This window comes from Chlamydotis macqueenii, chromosome 2, assembly GCF_036417535.1.
Source record: "Chlamydotis macqueenii isolate bChlMac1 chromosome 2, bChlMac1.mat, whole genome shotgun sequence".
NCBI lineage: Eukaryota > Metazoa > Chordata > Aves > Otidiformes > Otididae > Chlamydotis > Chlamydotis macqueenii.
Genome location: NC_141557.1, coordinates 38,835,474 through 38,856,785, shown reverse-complemented (window position 1 = coordinate 38,856,785; position 21,312 = coordinate 38,835,474). Strand labels below are relative to the sequence as shown.

Here is a 21,312-nt window from a genome sequence, read left to right as displayed (position 1 = left end):
GGCAAGGAGACCTTCAGACTAGGAACAACATGGGGAGAAGACGCTGACCCACAAATAAGTGAGGAAGTGGTGAAGTGAACTGACAACTGTGTGAACTCCTGGGCAGCATGAAGTCCAGTTGAAAGTAATTCAATAGCCTTATGACTGGGAGATTGATGCTATGGCAAATGCTGTTTAACTACTTCGTTAATGACCCAGAAAATGGGAGAGTGCATTCTCAGCAAGTTTGCAGATGATAAAATCTGGAAGCGAGGAGTTGTTACATGAGATAATTGCTGGAAGAGACCTTGACAGAGTCAGGAACCTCACTGAGTTCAACAAAGGAAAAGTCCTGAACCTGGAAGGAATAAGTGCATGCACTCAGACACGCTGAGGGCCAATCAGCTGGCAAGCAGATTGCCAGGCAAGAACCTGAAGGTCCTAGTAGATACCAGGCTTAACATGAGCCAGCAGTATACCCTTGCAGCAAAGAAGGCCAACAGCGCTGCGGTCTGCATTGGGAAGAGTGCTGTCAGCAAGTGGAGGGAGGTAATCCTTCCCCTCTACTACACTGGTGAGACGTGTCTGCAGTGCTGGGTCCAGTACAAGAGAAATACTAGAGCAAATCCAGTAAAAAGCCACAAAGATTATTAGGTGTTTGAAGCATCTGACATAGAAGAGGCTGAGTAAGATGGGACTATTCAGCCTGGAGCAGAGAAGCCTTGGTGGGGATCTTACCGATGTGCATAAATATGTGATGGGGGAGGTAAAGACGACAAATCCCGAATCTTCTCAGTGGTGCCCAGTGAAAGAATAAGAGGCAATGGGCACAAAAATTAAATGTGTGAAATTCTGTTTAAATATAAGAAAAAGCTTTTTTTTTTTTTTTTACTTTGTGAGCAGTCAAACGCTAGAACAGGCTGCCCAGAGAAGTTGTGGAGTCTCCATCCTTCATGATGTTCACACACATCTGGACATGATCCTGGGCAACCTGTTCTAGCTGACACTGCTTTGAGTAGGGGAAACTAAAGTAGACAATCTCCAGAGATGCCTTCCCACCTCAACTATTGTGTGATTCTGTGGTTACTAGATATTGCATACGTTTTCATAATAATACTGGAATAAAGTTGAGAGAATCTGTCCTAAGATCACTGTTTTCAAAAAAGAGCTGAAAATTTTCTCAAAGAAAAAAAAAACCAACAAATAGATTAACAAAGAAGCTAAAGGAAACTTTTTGGAATGTGTCAAATTCAACAGGGGAATTTTAGTCACAATTATAGCAGTAGAACTCTACATCTATATAACCCAAATTATTACATGTTTGTATACAGATTAGAGTAGTCACAGACTAGTTTAATTTCTTGTTACCCTACCTGGATTCTTGTAATCTCACAAACTTCTGGTATGAATCCATGCGTACTACAGAAAGTTCATATGCAAAAATGAAAAAAACCACTGCCATACCATCCAACGTGGAGTCACATTAGTGTCTGGTATTTTAAGTTTAATCAGTTTTCCTCCAAAAAGACAATGGAACTCTTAACAGTTTACCAAAATGTAATTCATCATAAGTTAGGATGCTAAAATAAATCTTCCTTAAAACTGTTTAAGAAATAGTTTCTGTAGGAATAATTTTGTTTGTTAAAAACCCAACAAACCCTTTTCTTGTATATTAGAAAGGAAAGACTACCAATTTTATTAAAGAGCCCAAGTTTAGGACGAAAAACTGTTGAGCTGCTTTTCACAACAGTAAATTATTACAGATATTATTAAGCAGATAGAAAGCAGAGTGCACATCTATGATAAACTTACAGGGAGAGGAAACATGTATTGTTGAAAGCAAATTATTGATACTGAAAATCGAGGCCTTTAAGAATATTGCAATTAAAAGGGGTACAGTGGTGAGGGAGGAGGATGGTAAATTAACTTAAAAAACCTAAACTGAACCAAAGAAGCCATGTGAGAGTTTCTGACTGTCATAGCACTTCTTAAAGACTGCCAAACTTCTCAGGCACGTGTTTTTGCCTTTTTCTTATATGAAAGTCTTGGGACAGTCTTAGGGCTGATTCACTGGAAACTTTTATACAGAAGAAGAGCAGAAAAAAAAAATCTGTTAGATTTGTATTTAGAATGAGACATTCAGAAGAAAAGGTCACAGACAACATCTGACATTTGGGCTGGGTAAAGGGAAATCAGGTAAAAAAGTGGACTTTTGCAAGGCACATTGGCACAAAGGAACAACTGAAGTTGTGTGAACAGATGAGATAGAATAGATAAGAAAATGTCTGCAGAAAATCGAAGAGGGTATCTACTCCTGAAGTCTGCAAAAGTAAAAAGACAATCCACAAGGAAAGAGAGGCCATAAAATCAGGAGATAAAGCTCAGGAAGGTGTTATTGTGAAAGTACAAGGAGAACAAGATTTTACAGAAGTAGATGGTATCAAAGATAGGAAAGACATGAGGAAGAATGAGTCTAGAGGAGACTTTTGGAGGTGCAACCAGTGAGAATTGTAGAGTGTTGGTGGAATGCCAAAGGCAGAGTTATGAGAAAAGGAACATGATGGAATTTTGTTATATAAGCTTTACAAGGAGTTTAGAAATTAAAGGGAGATGGAATGTGAATATTAATGTTCCATACAAATTATAAAAGTCTGTTCTGGGCAGAACACAGAAGACAGACTGAAACAAAAACATTAACACAACAGCTTTGCATGGGCAGAAGAGTCTCACACTGAGCATGGTTGTACCCAAGTTCTCCCTCCTGTACACAATCTAACCACAAGAGATAGCCAAAAAGGCAATAGAAAACTGCGCATAATGACAATTGTCTTATAACAAGAGCTGGATTTCAACTCCAAGTTTACAAGTTATCTGATTTTTGAAAGGACAAATTCAGTAATCTTTGAAAAAGTAAAATTATCTTTTAAGAAATATTAACTGTGGAAATAATATCTGGCAAAGTGTATCAATCACTTTGCAATGGATGTTAGTAACTCAACATTTAAAAAGATCTTTAGTACCTTTAAACAAAACAGAAACTCAAAGCGAATCACTCTGCATAGGAAGAATTTGAATGTTACTCAAAGAGCTAATATACTATTAAATTTATTTTTATATAACCAGGTAGATTTACATAAAATTTAAATTCTGGAATTGTTTGTAAATATTTTGAATAAAAGGTTAAATTCTGTTTCTTATGTCATTAATTATATAAAACAGTGTATTTGCAAAGCCCCACACTAAGTGCTACTTTCTGTTGCCATGATGCTAACAAGTATCACCATAGCATAAAATGATAGCCATAGTTTTAAAATTAGTATAAAGTGAAGGAACAACCAAATTTCAGGATTGTGCTCTGAAGAGTAAATAACGAAACACAGTCAAATGTCAATATTGATAAGCTTGTGGCAATTGAATGGGCATTTGCTGGTGTAATGTAGCTCTGCATAAGTGCATTCCTTTCTCAGTACTACACAGTAGGAGTATTAATTTTAAAATGTGCAACAGCAAACATGAGTTAAAATCTGCTTAGATTTACAATTTGACATGAACCCACATCAAAAGCTGAAGATAATTTTAATCTATTCTAAAATAAGCATGCAGTTATAAATTGTTTATCAAATAAACAATAGCTGTCATTTTACGAGTAATAAGGTATATACCTATTTCAAGTCATCATTGGCATACTAAATGTGATTTCTCACTGAGTGTATCCTGAAAATTTGCATCTCTTACAAGGTAAATCATTAGTTGTTTGAGCACAGATGTTCTAATAACCTCTCTTCTACATGGTCCCACATATCATGTTTTAATAAATTACTTTCCTAAAACTTTCGTAAGAATAAGATTTTCTGAGACTTAAGGAGAAACCAGATAAAACATGTTTTATATTTTAACTCGTTTACTTTAAGGTGAAATAATTGGTTGAAACTAGATGTAGGAAAAGCTGCACAACGTACTTGTGTACTACTTCAAAGCCTTTCCTCAGTCTTTCAGCTCAGAAATTCTCAAATACGCTGAAAGTGAAGGTTGAAAAAAAAAATCCCCCTACATTGTTCAGGGGCTTGAAAAGTAAGACAAGGGTGAAATTATTTGTTCAAATGTGCAGAAGAGGCAGGCATTATTAGCATAAATGTTGATTTACGAATATTCAGTAGCACAGGGAAGCATAATATTTTCTGTTTTAAAGTACTTAAATGTAAAAGAATGCTGAATTACACTTCTCTGTAACTAAAATATAACTATTTTATTGAAAAAAAAATATTTAAAATCAGAAGAAAAAAATAATATTAGTTGTTCCCCTACTTTAGAAACCCATAAAGAGAAAAGGAGACCTAAGGCCATATCTGCTTTGTTTCTGAGATATGTAGAGATCAAATGCATATTGTACAGTGAAAAAATTGACTAAATCCCAGAGTAGTACCAGACTGGAAAATTCAACAGTAGTGAAATTTTACAGAATTCTGAAAGTTACTATTTCTGTCTACAGATAAACTTTTCCAGACTATTCCTTTGACACTGAAAAATTGCAAACCTAAAGTCTTGGTTCACGATATCTTTATGAAATGTAAACCTTGGAATGAAATCATTGCCTTTGATACACAACACAGGTCAATGCTGACTGCATAACCTCCATCCCTCCACACTGGCTTTGCTTTGTGCTAGCAGAATTTAGTAAAACTGGACTACACTATACAGTCAAAATTATTTTATGGCACCTGTGGATCATTAGCGTAACACAATCTTTTTCCAAATTCATGAGAGAATCCTTGCATCATTTCCTTTCAGAAGCAAATAAATATAAGAACATATTTCTTATACTATTGGATACTTGTAAGGATATAATAAACCTGAATGAAAATTAGATGACACAAGAATTGTCATGTTTCTCAATAGGCAAACTAATTTCTAAAGTTGTATTTGTCCTGCTTATGGGAAAACATGAAAAAATGCATTCATTCACCTCTCAGCCATGCTGAAATCAGATTCACAGTAAGAATGTTTGAAAAGATCTTGCTTTTCCAAAAGGTACCTCTAAAAATCAGAAGTAAATACATTAAATCATGGTACATCAAAACAATTCAATTTTGAGGACAAAGTACTCTGTCCCTTGGATTCCATGTTTACAGAATGTGGAGCAATACGAAAATTTTTAAAAAAACAACAAATAAGAACTTCAACAGGTTATTTATCCTTCTATGTCATATATTAATCTCTTCTTTAGAAAGCTAGAAGGTATCTATATTGAAAAGTGTACAAGAGAGAGAGAATTCATGTAGGTGTGACTCTCTAAAGCTTATCGGTGTTGGTTCCTATCAACATTGTTGCAATTCACACAAACCTTCCTTTTTGTCTTCTGCAGCAATCTTCACTTTTGTGTCTGTTATATCTTTGAAAGAGGCCAGAAACAGTACTACATCTCCTTTTTCATTCTTTATGGGAACAATATCCAGTAGGCACCAGAATGAAGATCCTGCAAGGATAAAGAACGGATTTAATTCAAACAGCTGTCTTTTAGCAGAAAGAGAGAGGGGGGAAAAAAAAAAAAAAGCAAACTACTAAATCTACAACTAATGTAATTCAAAAAAAAAATCTTATTTAGGAGGTTAGTAGTCAGGGAATCACAGATGTTCAGCTCATGTAAATCTCTTTGCATCAGTGGTTGAAGCTCAGCGATACAGCTTTGTCTAGAAGCAAGGCATTAATTTAAATGCAAAATTTATCTACAGGGATCATTAATAGAGTTTAATGAAGCTGCTTACTCCTCTGAAACCATACTTTCCTTTGAACTCTCAAGTGATGCTTATTTTACTGGAATAGCTTTCACTTTGTTAACTTGACATCTGAAGCTTCCATGTTTACTATAGAATCATTCTACCTTAATCATCTGACTTGATACTCATTAAAACCTCTTGACAGAAGACCTGATAGTCAGAGCATCATTCCACTAATTGAAAGATATTTAAACTAATTAGACATCAGACTTAGAATATAAATAGAATTAACTCCTTGCATCTTACAGATGGTCAGATTTATAATACCACATATTGTCTGTAAAATTAGTATAATCTATCTTCCTTACTGTCTGTAATATTCACCTTGCTAAGACTTAAGTTAGACAACACTGAATTTGGCAATATTTTTAATTTATGTCAACCTTTCTTTGCCCACACCTACTACACAATTATAAGGCTTAAATGAAGTTGTTACTGTTGTCACCAAGTGTGTCACATGTCCTGTTTGTGAGGTAATGTTGTTCAATTCCAACAACATCATTCATAAGTTTGCTGTTAATGCAAATCACTCAGAGAAGATAATGAATGTCTAGATGCTAGTAGTGCACTGGAAGTTTAACAGATGTCTCAGCAAATATTCTAAATCCCAATCTCATCCATTCTGGGATAATTCAGCCCAGTGCCAGGCTTTTGTCTTTTTCAGTTTTTGAGTATCTCTTGTCAGCTGAATAATATTGTTTGTAAGACATATAAGTACTGCTATAGAATTACTTTTTTAGTTTTAAATTTCTTTTTTTGACATGTCTTTACACTTCCAAGATCATGTTCCTTCCCAACATACTATTTTTGTCATTAATTTACAAATACAAGTCTACATTTGTTCAGTAAAAGAAAGAGGGACAGCTCCCTGGACCACTGCCGCCACAACGGACTACTGCCAAATGATCAGCTGAGCTTTGGGGGGGTTCTTAGGAAGAGCAAGCCAATTAGTCACTTCTGACTCTATTCCTTGTCTTCTGAACTCTGTAGTTTTGAAAATGAACTGGACGCTCCAATATCACCATTCAGCTTTCTGATTTAAATTTTCAACTGGAAGTTCTCTGACTACCTGTTGAAGGCTGTAGGCAAGCATGGGAAATGAAACAGCAAATTCCCTTTTGAAAGACCACCACAGTTGAAGGTACAAAAGTATGCTTCAAAAGAAATTTGTCTGGTCCTCTCTGTCCTGGTCAAACTTTCCAAGAGGCAGATAGGTAGCTTTGAGATTAACATCACTTGTTCAGTCATTAGGTAACACTTCCAAGTAAGGCATTTAAAGGAGGGACAGGGAGGAAAGAAGACTGGAGAAGGAAACAAAAATAATGGGAAGAAGAAAACTGGCCTTATGTTGTGTTTAAATATTTTCATTTTGAGGTTGAAGACAGAGCAAGCAAAGAAGGTCTTTTAAAAGAAGGTAGAACCTATATCAGAAGCAAGATATTTCTACTATTCCTTCTTCCATTTTAATTTTCAGTTCTTAATTCTTTTTTTTTTTTTTTACAAATTTGACTCTTTTATCAAAACTTCCAGGAAAAACTGTTCAGTGGTGTAATTATCAGAAATGTTATAGAAAATCACCACCCTACCAATTTGAAGTGATGCATTTAAAGAAAAGAAACGTTAAGCAATGTTACTTTCCTGCTTAAAAACAGAATCACAGATCTCCAGAGAGTATCACTACAGCTCTTAAACTGGCCAAATTATTATTTGTAAAACTACATTCTAGCTGGCAGCATTCCAGTAGTAGTTTCAGTTGGACAAGAAGTCACTCTCAGCTCCTTCTTCTAAACAACACAAATAGCTGAAATGGTCTTTTAAGCAGCTGTTTTAGTCTCCTCCAGAAGTAGAAATATATCTTACTCTTTTCAATTTTTTAATGTCTTTTCTACACACACACACACAAGTCATTAAGGCTGCTCCTGGAAGAAAGTTGTAGTTGTATGTTCAAACAAACCTAACTCAGTTATGCTAAGAAGCACATCTGGTAAAATTATCTGAAATTATAAATTTGTGGGTTTAAGGAAGTTATTGTAATGTGGTTCATTATTAGAGACAGATCCATTTTATGTTTCATGTTTTAATGCATTTGCTCTTTTATATAAACAAAGTGCATTTGAATCCTTTGCAGGTGAACACTGGTCACTGAAATTGTTCCACATCCTGTCATCATTTAATGTCGTTTGCTGTTTCTCTTCAATCATATTTTCTCTCATTATCTGTCCTCCTTCTCCTCTGTAAATATGTCTGAAAATATTTTGACTAAGCAAAGAAAACATGCATAAAAAACAGTATGCGCCACTGAAGAAAACACATATGCATACATGCATAGACTACTTCTCTCCTGAAGAGCTCCATGCTAGTGCCCTGCATGGTGGACCTGCCAGTCTTGGCATTACTTATACACTCAGTCTTCAGAAGTCATAAGCTGAGCTTGTTGGTTTGGTTTTTGGTTTTTCTGCCTTTACTCAAAAGGAGCAAATGAATATGAAGTACTCTTCAGGACTAGAGGAGATGATCCAATTTAGGTCAGGACTAGGTCAATATGTGCTTGCACTCTGTCAAGAACAGAAGTGTACTATCTTTCACTACTGAGGAGCATTCTTGGAAAAATATACTGATCCAATGCAATCTATTACATAGCTTTTACTGATTTACTCGTATAATTCTATAAGCCAACAGAACTTTGTACTCATCAAAAAAAAGTGGTAGCCTATTTTGTCGTGGTTCTTTTGAGTGCACTCATCTGTGAGACAGAAATTCCTCCCCTGCTTCAGATGGTGTGTACAAAGGTCTTCTGTATTGTCAAGAGTTGTCTATCAAATAAATTTCTTTAGGAAGTTTATTTATATGCAGACTCCCTTTATTGCTCCAAGCCACCACTCTTGGAGAAAGAGTCTAATCTTTCTCTTACATTATGAACCAAAGGTTCAAAATGTATTTTAATATCCTCAAGGCTTATATAAGCACATCACAGAGAAGGACAAAAGGAACCAAATGAAGCATAATCTTATCACAAAGCAATTTGGCTGTAGTCCACCTTTTATATATATCTAAAAAAAAAGAGAGTACTTTATGGTCATTCTCTCATGCACCCTTTCTACCTTTCCTCCCTCTGACAACTAGAAGTCTGTCCTCAGACTGAAATCAAAACAAAGGTCAACAGACTAAGGAATTTAAAAGTGAGATTTTATACAAAACCCTGCCATCAGAATGCCAGTAGCCTTCAGAGTCAAACATTCATTTCAGCAGAAAATAAGGCCTGCTTAAACAAAGGAACAGAAAGACCATTAGACCTACTGATGAGCTATGTGTACTCACTGTACAATAATAATCACTCAGTCTTTAGTCATGCCCACTCTAGACAAAGCCCAGTGAAATGCATGCAATAGAAATCTTTGGTGGATATGTAGGTACTGAATCATAATATAGGAATGGAATGGGATTATTGACAACTAACTTATTAAATTCTTTAACAAAATAATTAAATTCGGCACCCATCTCATCAAATTTTTAATTGAGCTTTTCTTCAGCGTCTTCTTAGCCACACTTTTGCTATGAATTACTTGGAATCAGTGATACTGATGCAAAGCTATATTCTCATTTTGCTCTTAACAGCCTGGGATTAGTTTTGTCCAGTCAAACAAGTTTAAGTCTTCCTTTTTTTTTTTTTTTGCCATGTGTCAACTGTGGTGGTTATATCCACTTTCAGACCTTCACTTCCTCAGGTCTTTGCTTGCCACACAGCTCTCCAGACAGACACTGAGGCACCTTGTATCGTCCCTTCCATCACTCAAGAGCAGGAAATAACAAATGAACAAATTCCTGTGGTTTATCTCCACCTCTCTCTGGTGAGAGGAAGTGGGATTATGATGCAGAGCTCTTTCATGAAGCTCTGCATCTGCACATAACAGACCAGACTAACCAAATGTAATGTTTCATAGTCTAAGAAAACAAGTACCTGGAGAAAAAAAAAAAGGAAGTTCAAATGTTTTGTGTATCAAATACACAAGTCTTGTGGCACAAAACAATCACTGTTCAAGGAACAATTATCATGATATATATGCATGAGGGCAGAATTAGGCTGCACAAGACATCATAAATCTGGCACATTTCTTTATGTTTCAGTATTTGACTTAGTAAACTAAATGTTCTTTTAAGCAGATGAAAATCAAGCTTTAAAAAAAAACCAAACCAAAACACATCACTCTATTCCCAGGTATTTGTTATGTAAAAAACAAAGATACAAATATTTTCATATAGATAGCTGCAATAACTTGTCGACAAGGTTGATGCTAAATCTTCAGCATTACAACACAGTCTCACTGACAGAGTTACTAATTGTTAGCAAAATAAACCTGCTGCTGTGCTGTTGGATACATGATATTGTCAGAGAAGTTTTAGTCTGAACATTTCCACTTTCCCACCACTGAAAGAGTGGACTCCAAGACTGACAGACCACAATGCCAAAGACTTTGCCTGGGGAAACCAAACTCCCTCTTTCATTAGCTTATCCAATGATTTCCAGCATCACTGATAACATTTTGTTTTTAATGTTATGTGGTTTTGACAAGATGTCAAAATCTTGTTGAGGAGAGCAAAGTGCAAAGAAGAAAACAATGCTTAAAAAAGATATGCAACTGAACTAAACAGAAAGGGAATGAAACAAAAAGAAGTATACCTATACTTTCTCTCTTGTAAATATCACAACTTTGACAATGATTAATTAAGAAAGCTAATGCAAGGTTTTTCTTCTTTAAGCAAATAAGCACCTGATTCTTCTATATCGTCTCTGCAGAAATCACATGTATGCATTAACAAGAGCTATCATTTTTTTCCCCTGAATTCTGCTACTGTAGATGACAGCCTGTGTGCTATACCCAAAGCGACAGTCTTTGGTCTGACAATACTGCAAGAAAACTAACAAGAACACATATGGGCTATCAGGTAACTGACTTATACGGTCACTGATGGTTGTGCTAACACTTTCATAGGAGTAGTACAGAAAGCTCAAGAACTTGTTTCCCCAAGTTCTGTATGGCCAACAGATCATGCTTGTGTCCTGCAAGTAACTGTCCACACAAGTTTTAACAGTCAATGTAAATCCATTCCAAAACGTCTTAAACCAGAATACAGTGGTATCCCTAGAACTTGGCAGAGGAAAGATTATACGTAGATTACCTTAATAACAAAGTAAAAATTGCATTTCTGTATGAACAAGTAGGTAAATGTTAGAAACTTCCATCAAAAATATTTCTGCGTCTCTCTGTGTAGGCTATGGAGTACCATGTGAAATTATTCAAATCTATCACATCTCATCAGAGTATGTGCAAATCTCCCCTCTGCGTATTTCCACTCCCCTTTTCTGTGCGCAGCTTCAGCCTATGCTCTGTTCCCTCTACTGCCAGGTAACTCATTGACTTGTATGTCGTGTTGCCCAGCGCGTCTGACTCTTTCTGCCATCACTACCATGATGGAGAGAGAAGGAAAGGATGTTCTAAGAGTAGACACTTTCCAGCACAGCAATATCCTATTCTCGCCTCTCCTGCAAACTGCCAGTGTTAAGCAGAAAGAGGCTTAACTCACCCCTTGAAAGTCCCCATTTATTACTATGTGGACACAGACTGCCTCTGTTATGGCAGCTCCTTGTTTCAGTGTGTGACTTTTCCAACCTTTAGTGTTCTTTACAATTTTTATATGCAACATATAGTACAGTCCGCAGTGCACATTTTATGCAAACTAATTTATGAGCTCCAGAACATCTTCATTTCAACTTTTGTTACTCAGCTTTCCTGTCTCTCTTATAACTCAATATCTTTCCTACTTAATGAAACTCTGTTTCAAAATCTTGTAGTTACATTTGAGTTTTCATTGAGCAAAAGCAGAGAAGCTAAGCAAAGCCTGTTAAAGCCATGTGACATAAATTATCCTTATGTGTACTACTTACTTTTTGTCTGCTCTAATTTCCTTTTCCTATCTCCATCCAGATTAGAGAAGAAAACTACGTGAAAGGAGATAAATGCTTCCCTGATGTAATAGATTTACCAAGTTACGTTTATAACAATTAGCAAAATACACAGGATTATCTAAAAAGTCAGTTAAGTCAATGAAATGCATTCTGTTTAAATGGAAACAGCTTATTGCAGATTCATAAATATTGTCAGTATGGAACATACTTTTCCTCCACCTCCAATGATCATTACTCCGTCACAGTCGTAACAGTACAAGGCATTCAGCATTTGTCAGCTGACTCCTGGGAAAGTACTAATTGAGACAGTTTATCTATATAAATATCCAATATCTGTAGCTAAAGTGTGAAAAAAAAAATCCAACAAAACAAAATTAACAAAAACCAAAACAAAATACTGTTTCTTCAATATGTTTGTATAGTCCGTTTCAGAAATAGTCAGGCTTAATTCTTCCTGAGCAGTCTAGTCTTTACTTTCAGTTGAGTACTTTCAAAATGAGCACAGTTTGTTTTCCCCTTATTACTACATTTTTGAAATCTATTGTTAAAACCGTATTTACAACCTATTGTCCCTGTTCCTTTTGGATTTTCAGAGCTTCTGATCCAACATGTAGATGTAATCCCAGTATTACATATGATTTCTCAGTCTACTGAGGGATGTACTTTTGTCCCTTGGAAAAAAAAGCAAGAAATTTTCTTAAGCCAGGATGACCTCTCGTATACATGTATGTATGTATGTAGGCATATATATTTACATGTGTACATATATATATGCAAAAACATGTAGCTATACAGACTTTTTCCCATTTCTCTCAGTTTCAGTGAAGTTACCTAATCTTTTTGAAATTGTATCTGATATTTTGACATCAGAATGAGTTGTAGCCCACATTCATCTAAATACAACCACGTTTTCAAAAGATGTTATTGTGCTTTTAAGCTTATTAATGCATCTCTTAAAAAGACACTTCAAAGATGACATGAAATTTCCTGTAAGCAAAAACACAGCAATAACAAAAAAAAAACAAACCAAAACCAGCTACACTTATAAAGAAAATTTTCCATTTGTTCAGTTTTAAATGGGAAGTGACAACAATATAAACAAAAATATCTTTGGGCAAGGTATTTTTGTGACCATGATTCTGTTGCCTCTGGCAGTGGCAGCCCCTAAAAACAGAAGGTCTGGAGTGTGCAGAATGGAAGGTCTCCCCATGCTGGGAGAGGTGCTGGTTACAGCCTCATGCTTATTCATACAGCTTTCAACAGACATTACGTGGAGAAAGAGGGAATTCTGCTCGTCAGTTGTCCACTCACTTTGCAAGGGTTCACTTTAGAAACTGATCATTTGCTTTCCTCTGCTTTTTCCACATGGTTATGTCAAAGTTTTTGCTTAACAAAATATCAATGTCTTTAGAGTTCCTGACTATTATTTTAGTTTTATCTGTTAATATTCATCAGCAGTTTTCAGCAAGTTTGAGAATTTTCTGTTGAGCCCATGACTCAACAACTTTAATCTGCACTTGACATGCTGCCCACTGGCACCTTTCTGGAAGGAAAGAGCTAAAACTGGCACTTGAGAAGGGGTCAAGTCATCGATTTGGATTGATATCTCCACCCTGTCAGGTTTATGGGTTTTGTACAGAAGGTTTTTGAAACACACACTGAGGAATTACATAACATTGTAGAGAGGATTAATCTTCCCAGTTCATCACTTGAATCCATGTAAGCACATGTTGTAGACAGAGTCTGAGCCTGCCTGCTGGAAAGAATTATAGTAACCCCACCAGTTGGAAAGTAGTAGGTTTTAACCTTTTAATTACTTAACTGCTGTATAAGATCAGACTGCTTTTGCAATTCCCTAGCCAAATGAGTGAGAGTTTTTAATAGACAGTGCCAAAATGAGCCTCCTGCCACCCTTCCAAAAAACTAGAGATCTAATGCAAGAACTCATTGCAGTTGCCGGCATAGGAGGTGGCAATTAGTCTGTACTATGTTCCTATACATGGATTTGAGGATCAAATGAAAAAAAATAAGGAAATGTCAGCAGAAGGCAGGAAGGTAGTCATCAGGAGAAATGATCCTTCTTTAATGAAAGAACAGCCTAACTCATGGTGAAGCACGGGGACACAAGTCAGCTTTTACCTTAGGCTTGATTTGAAACACATAAAAAGAAAAGGTAGCCTATCAGCAGCCTCAGTGTGGCCATAAAATTGTGAGAAAATTTGAAAAGGAGTGACTAGTCTCATGTGGTACAAACATCCCACTGCAAAATAAGTACCTACATCTCTACCTAAAAACAAATGTGTAAAAAGTAGAATAATTAAATATATCTTATAAAAATAAAAAAGTGCATCCAGCATTATTAACAGCCATTCATATTTAGTGCAGCTGGAAGCCCAGGCTGGGCGCCTGTGTGGAAACACTAATCTGTAAGCATCTGTAAGCACTGAAGGACCCATCACTTTGTAACAATGCAATAAGCAGCAGGAAACTCTCATACAGATTTATTTACTTATCAATGTGCTTCTAGGAGAACAAATCTTTTCTCAGTGAATTATGCTTTGAATAAATCATGTTGCTATTGAAAGAAGCTATTAGCCAATGTCACCACGAGTGCCGTCAGAACAAAATACCAGCATTGTCACTTATTAAGCAGCCGTCTTGCTGAAGTCTCGTTAAATTACAACAAGAGATCTTAGATGTTTTAGATCACATCACACATAGGGGATTTTACTGCTTTTTTTTTTTTTTTTCCTTCTAACTGAAGTTCATCCCCTTGTTTTGTCTCCTTGCAGGCTTTTGCCGACCGCTTCTCTTGAGGCTCTGCAGAGTTTAAGCCAGGGCTCTCTGGAGGAGCAGAAGTCTTCCCTGTCTTTCTCTTCTGCTGCAGAAGCTGGAACTGTCTCTAAAACACCTACACACCTCAAGGCTACACAGTACCTCTCATCAGAATCCATGGGTCAATCAAATCAAGTGTTCAAGAGAAAAGGAGCAAAAAAAAAAATCCATCTTCCCTGAAACAGAGGAAAATAAGGACATGCTTTCTGTCTACGTCCACAACTACACTGTTTTTTAAGAGAAAGACTTCCCAAGAACAGTGAAACTTCCTAATGCCTGCTGAGATATATAGAAGGGAAGAAAAAAGCCAAAAAAAAGAAAAAGCCAAAAAAAGAAAAAGAAAAAGCCAAAAAAAAAAAGAAGAAAAAAACCCAGGATCCTTTTACAAAGATACAAATTATTGTTTATGGCTCATGTAATTGCAAATTAGATATTACCATCAGATTAATTTTTTTCTGTGTTGCTTACTCTTTTTATTCCCCTCCTCCTATATTTTGCACTATAATTCAGATAATGTGAGCAAAGCAACCACAAAAGCTTTTTCTCTTTCTTATTTTTAGGCCACATTTTTAAGGCAGAGCAGCAGTGGAGCAGCAGTGAGGTCATGTTGCTATGAACTATCCTGCCAAGTAACTTGTCAAGGGACTTCCTCTACATTAGTAACTAGACATCACTAGAAAATTGATGTCTCTGTACAGACTTTTTTTTTTTCCCAATTAGAAAATTCTAATAAGTGCCCTTCTCTAACTGCTGAGCTTAACATTTCCAAAAGACATGGTGGATTTCAGGAGATTGTTAAAGCAGGGAGTCAGTTCATGTTAAAAAAGTATCATACAACTCTCACGTTTCCAAACACTACAGGATGTTTTCAGACAAGCATTAAAATTGAGTTTTTAAACTTCTTGTTGGAAATATAGGACACTATTTCTGCAGCGAGAAAAATACTTTTTTTTTGTGGAAAGGAACAGAACAGCTTGAAGAAAACTTAATTTTCTTTCATTTTAAAGGGAATTAATTTTTCTTAGATTTCTTTATAATTAATTAAATCTTCGATAATTCTAAATAAGATTAAGTATATCATCTGAAAAAAGCTTTCTTTGCTTAACACTAAGTCATGCATTAACTGCAAATAATGTAATGGAGCCTTTGGTATCCTGTAGCCACATTATTCAACTGTAACCATGGCAAAGGCTATAGATGATGTCTCATGGTTTGAGGCTTATTTCATTCGCCTGTTACTGTCATTGCTGCTCATGTGAGAACACTGTTATACCCAGACTTCAACTGACCTTCTTCCTGATGGTATCCAGTAACTCAGTAAGAGGCTCTGACTTTCACCCTTTCTCCACTCATATTTCGCTCATCTGAAATAATATCTTGGTCTTCACCTTCCAGATAAGGATATAGAGTTATTAAAACACATATTTTCCTACACTGATGAGAAGAGCCCAAGTAATTTGATTTAATCATGCTGACTCTTAAAATTAAAAATTAAAAAAATAGCTGTATCATGGCTTCTTGACCTTGCAAGCTACTTACCAAACCTTTACAGGCCAAGAACTTCAAGGCACATGCCTAAGACATAGCTCAGAATGTGTTTAAATAAGTTTACATGCAGAAGATAACAAAGTGTCCCTTGAGTCCTCATGGTCTATCACAGATGAGGGAAACTCTGCACGCAGCAAAGTCCTAAGACAACTTGCAATGGTGGTCCCAGCAACACCCACTCACTCCAGTCCTCTTACAACAGGGATTTTTAATTGCCAACAAAAGCCTGTGCAAAGGGCCCTGTTGCTGGCGTGCACACATACAACAGACACCACAGTGAAGCCTCTCAAACGTCCATAAGTCAGAAGTGGGCATCGCTGATTACTTAGTGTTTCACACAAGTTACACATACACAGAAAGATGGCAATTTCCTTTCCATGAAGAAAGGTTGCAGAACTACTGCAGGCCTTCAGAGGGTGTGGGTAAGAACAGACCTCTTTTTAAATACTACAAACTGATTTTTGAGACATAGGAAATGAGTCTTACGATGTCATAGGGGAACCAAGATATGACATTTTCAGCAGCTGAAGATGGAGAGCTTAGACTGGACTTAGTCACTGATTATAAGGCTTATTGTAGCATCATCTTAGGCTGCAACAGAAAAGGAAAAAACCATGCTGCTGCTTGTTTATACATCAGTTTGGGGGATTGTGAAGATCTCATTTAACTACAGGTACTTGCTATTAATATATTTCTGCAGTGGTCTGGCAGGGAGAAAAAGAAGCGTTTGTCTAACGTAGTTCCTCAGCATAATATCCGTCTGCTTTTAGATTACTCTAAAAGAAGAGATCCAGGGAAAGAGTTATTTTTTTCTCTACTCTCTAGAATTCAAAAAGGTTACTTTGCATTTCCATTATCATAATTGACAACTTAATTTGTTGCAGATGTTTTGAAGACAGTGTAGAAATAGTAAGAGAAAAAAAAAATCATTAAAAAAACCCAGCTCCTAAGCTATATAATTTTAAAATTTTCTGGAGAAGGCAACAATCATAAAATTCCTTGTCTTTTAATAGTTTCCTTTTCTGTTTGTCTTCAAAAAAAAACCCGATAAAGGCTCTGACAAATAAAAAGTTAGAAACTGACTGAGGAATCAAAAGAAATACTGAAATTATGATGAAAAGTGTATTTTGAGAGGGATTTTCAAAAAGACATCTGTCTCTGAAGCTGCTGTTGCTGCTGCCACAGTTCTAATACTGCACTGAGCTAATAAGGTAGAAAACATCCTGGATGAGAAGGTACAGCTGTTTGTTCCTATTCTAAGTATTAATTACAATAACAAAAGAAGAACACACATAAAGAAAAGTTCCTATCTGTTTACAGTAATTCCAGGAGGACTGTTTTCTGATTTGGTCAGAGTACAACTGCTGAAGATCATCCTTCTCTTAAGATCCAAACCCAAATGGCAAAGACAATGAAATCCTGCATTTCATCCCATAGACAGGTAATCCATCTTATTCAGCTCCCTACCCAGCTCCTTGCATGCCACTCTTGTTTGCTGCAGTGTCAACCTGGAGCACTCTGGAACTTCCATGAAATTGCATGTGAGTTGCTGGAGTTGCTTTACTTATAACAATTATTCCTTTAACTAACAATTACTGAGAAGTACTATGTAAATTCTTAAATGATGGTTAAGTTACTGTGAAAGGCCCCATATTCAAGCTTACTAAATTCAGATCAAAACTAGTAAGGGCTTTAAGTCCCAAGCCTGAAACACTACTTGTTTAAAATGAACAATCTAACTTAATGATAAAATGTAAATCAGTTTAAAACTGAGTTTAAATCAAATTTAAAATATCAAAAAAAAATGTCAATGAAGAAATCAAACCATTTTCAGTTTTGGAAGCTTGAATTTCTTTCCTAAAAGATGAGACACACGTGGAAAAAAAAAAAAAGATTAATTACAAATTTCAAGTTTCTCCATTTTAGACCAAATCCAGAAGAATAAACCAATAGTAAGTTATTGTGTCCATACACTGACTTCACTCATAGCAATTTCTTATTATAAAGTTGTACTCATTATTCAGCTTTTAAAATATTTTTCTGCAGTAAAGACATCAGGTTTTTTTGTTTGTTTTTTTTTTTTTTCCCCTGCCAATGTTGAATAAGCCTAACAGCTTCAGAAATTCAATTTTTCTTCTGAAAAAAAAAAATCCTCAAACCCAAAACATTTCGCTAAAAGGGATGATTTACCGAATTTGGTGTCTGCACTTTGCAACTGTTGAAAAAAATGAGATTTTTTTTTTAAGGTAATTTTTTCTTTTATTCAAGAACAGTCTCATTTTATTTTAATACCTGTTCATTTTTTTTCCCAGTGGTACAGAAATAAATGAAAATTAAAAATGTAACAGGCAGTCTGGGAAATTTATTCATACTCAGAAAATGGCTTGGAATGGTTTCCAGTAAAATTATACACAGGGATGCAATAAGATGGAATGTAGGAATTCTTCCATCCTAAACAATTTCTCTTTATCTATTTATCTGTGGTTCAGCTAATTCACTGATAAGCAAATTGACCTGCAATTTCTTTCTGTCTGCATTAATTGTATCTGTCATAGATTTGAAGCACCTCTTCACAGTGCAAAGGAATCACAACTTATCATTCAGGACCAAGGCAGTGAAATGAATACGTTAGCTTTACTTCTTTCATTTACATATGTTGAAATGTCTTCTCACGGTGCCCACTCATCACTACTGAAGAAAAGCTGCTGTTATTGTTCCAGATTAAGATAATTTTTCCCCTATATTCAGACATTATTTACCAATTTGAAACTACTTTATTTGAATAACCTTCCTGAAACATAAGTGTCTTCTAAATGCTAAAAATCAACAACAACGGCAAACAACAAGTTTTTTTTAGTCCCCCAAAAAATACAAGAGAAGAAAGCATTCAGCAGCATCTTCAGAGTAACTTCAAAACTGCATACTGTGAAAAATAGTCGTCATGAACACAAGCCAAGTAAGCAACTTTTCTCTTTTGTATGCGTCAGGGAAAGTCAAGCTGCCTTCTCCTAATACTCTAAATCGCTGACTATCTTCTGGTGAATATATAGTTATCACTTTTAGAAAATAACTTTTTAAAGTATTTAATATCATAGTAATAACATTTGAGGGGAAAAATTTTTCATTGGTAAAGACATAAGTACAATCTATGAGGAAAACCTGTGGCCTAAACATATGCCTAGAAATTCTAGCCATGTAATAAAAAAGAAGTTGATACTCAGCAGCGCCCATGGATCATTAAGTACATGTGAAAGCTTTTATAGCACTGAGGAGGTTGCAGTCCTATCAGTATCTCATGCTTGGTGTCACCTGTTTGAAGATCACATGAATGTTGGCAATGTAAATGCTTACAGAATAGGGAGATACAGAAACAAGCTGATAGGTCCGCATCATGTGGTACTTTCTTCCATGTCTCACTCATCTTGACTATGAAATTGTCCTTATAAATGCCCTACCATAGGAGTGAAAGCTTTGTTGGTGCAACTTGACATTTACTGAGGTCTATGGAGTTGCTTAATGCCTGGATTTTTTTTTTTTTCTGACAACACATACTTAAATATAAATTTTACGTAGAGTACTTATCCATTTTAGAAAGTCATTATTGTATTTATATAGTGGCTGTGGAGAATGAGTCACTTGGATCATCCAAAGTTCTGAGCATTTTATTGATGGGACTGTAAATTTTACATAACCACTGTCTACCTAATGTTGAGTATTAATTTTTTAATTACGTTTTCAGCAATAAGGGGTAAAAACTTCAATATAAGAAAAAGTAGAAAATGCAGTGCCATATTGAGTGCAGATAACAGTGTCTCACAATGCAGTTTAGGACTCTGAATTTCTTCTATACAGCTTTATAACTTTTTATATACTTACATAAATTCAGTAACACTAATATAAACACAGTCTCAATGCATGCCCAACTGTCTTTATTCAAATCCATTCTTGTACAACTGATTATAGACATCCAAAACCATTACATATAAATGCATACTATATATTATATGTATTAATGCTAAGTTTCATTCATTGGGGTTAACAAAATAGGAATGAAAACTTACCATTCTTCTTATAGAACATGATTTCTCCTTTGAATTCTACCTTTTCCTCCAATGATTTCTCAATTTGAAGAATCATCTGCTCATTCGTTTCAGCACCAAGTAAAAATTTACAGCTGCAGCTCTTTTGCATGACTTCAGTTCGTGCAAATCCAGCAAGCTCACAGAAGCCATCTGAGCAGTAAACAATAGGGAATCCCTTAGCCACCTGAGCATTTGCAAGGATGAAATTACTATCTGTAGAAGAACACAAAAGTAAAACATGAGTTACAGTCTGAATTCTACATCACTTGACATAATACTTCCTTTAGCTTCTTAGGAAGTCCCAACTGCCTGCAAACAATAATGCAACTTCTGGTTTTAGATCATTAGTCTGAAATTATATCAAGTCGAACGGTCCACAGAGCACTTTCATATGATGGTTCCTCATGGCTATGTAGAGCTTGCCTCCCTGCATCCTCAAGCAATAATTTACAATAACTGTCTCCGAGATGGATGTTAGCACATTAAAACAACCACTTCACCAAAGACTGGTGACAACCATGGAAGCTTTGGAGAAATTTCAAAGGTGCTATGTTATGCCGCCACTCAGACTACTCTGCAGTCCGAACAGACACAGCTATATCTTAAAAAAAGCTAATCTCTCTATGCTCTCAATAAGCTAAAGTTGACCTTTACCAACACTCAAACTAATTTATTTTATAAAATTTTGCAAAGGAATCTTTAAAGATAGAGTTGAGGGACATTTTAGGGCTACGTGGAACTGTTTGTCCTTTGTTTTCTCTTTTTTTTTTTTTATTTATGAGGGAAAAATATTTCATCCAAAAGCACTGTCAGCTGTCTTCCAGAGCCCTATCATGCTTATATGAAACAGGCACATCAAAGATTCACCATTCTGTTACACATTATTGCACTCCATAATTTTTCCATGTGCATAAGATGCTACTATCATATATGATAAATTCAAGAACAGTGTATTGACATGGACATCAACCAACCAAAAGCAATGTTCTAATTTGAGTTCAAATCTTTGGCAAATCTTGCAGCCTAATAGCTCATTGCCATCCTTTGCTGGAGTGTCTTTGAAGGTTTTGTGCTTTAGACTCTCATCTTCAGCTTACGTCAACAGCTCTAGCAATTTACTATCTTTAAA

At 35.7% G+C, this 21,312-nt stretch overlaps 1 protein-coding gene across 2 annotated transcripts in view; it reads right to left on the bottom strand.

The window, feature by feature from the left end:
* Positions 1-21,312, bottom strand: part of KCNH8 (potassium voltage-gated channel subfamily H member 8) — a 186,787-nt gene that overhangs the window by 105,418 nt on the left and 60,057 nt on the right. For both annotated transcript variants that reach the window (XM_086741568.1, XM_086741569.1), the window contains exons 2-3: positions 20,163-20,396; positions 5,321-5,452 (exon numbers count right to left, since the gene is read on the bottom strand). In XM_086741568.1, coding sequence (XP_086597694.1) covers positions 5,321-5,452; positions 20,163-20,396 — 366 coding nt within the window. The remainder of the gene's footprint in view (positions 1-5,320; positions 5,453-20,162; positions 20,397-21,312) is intronic.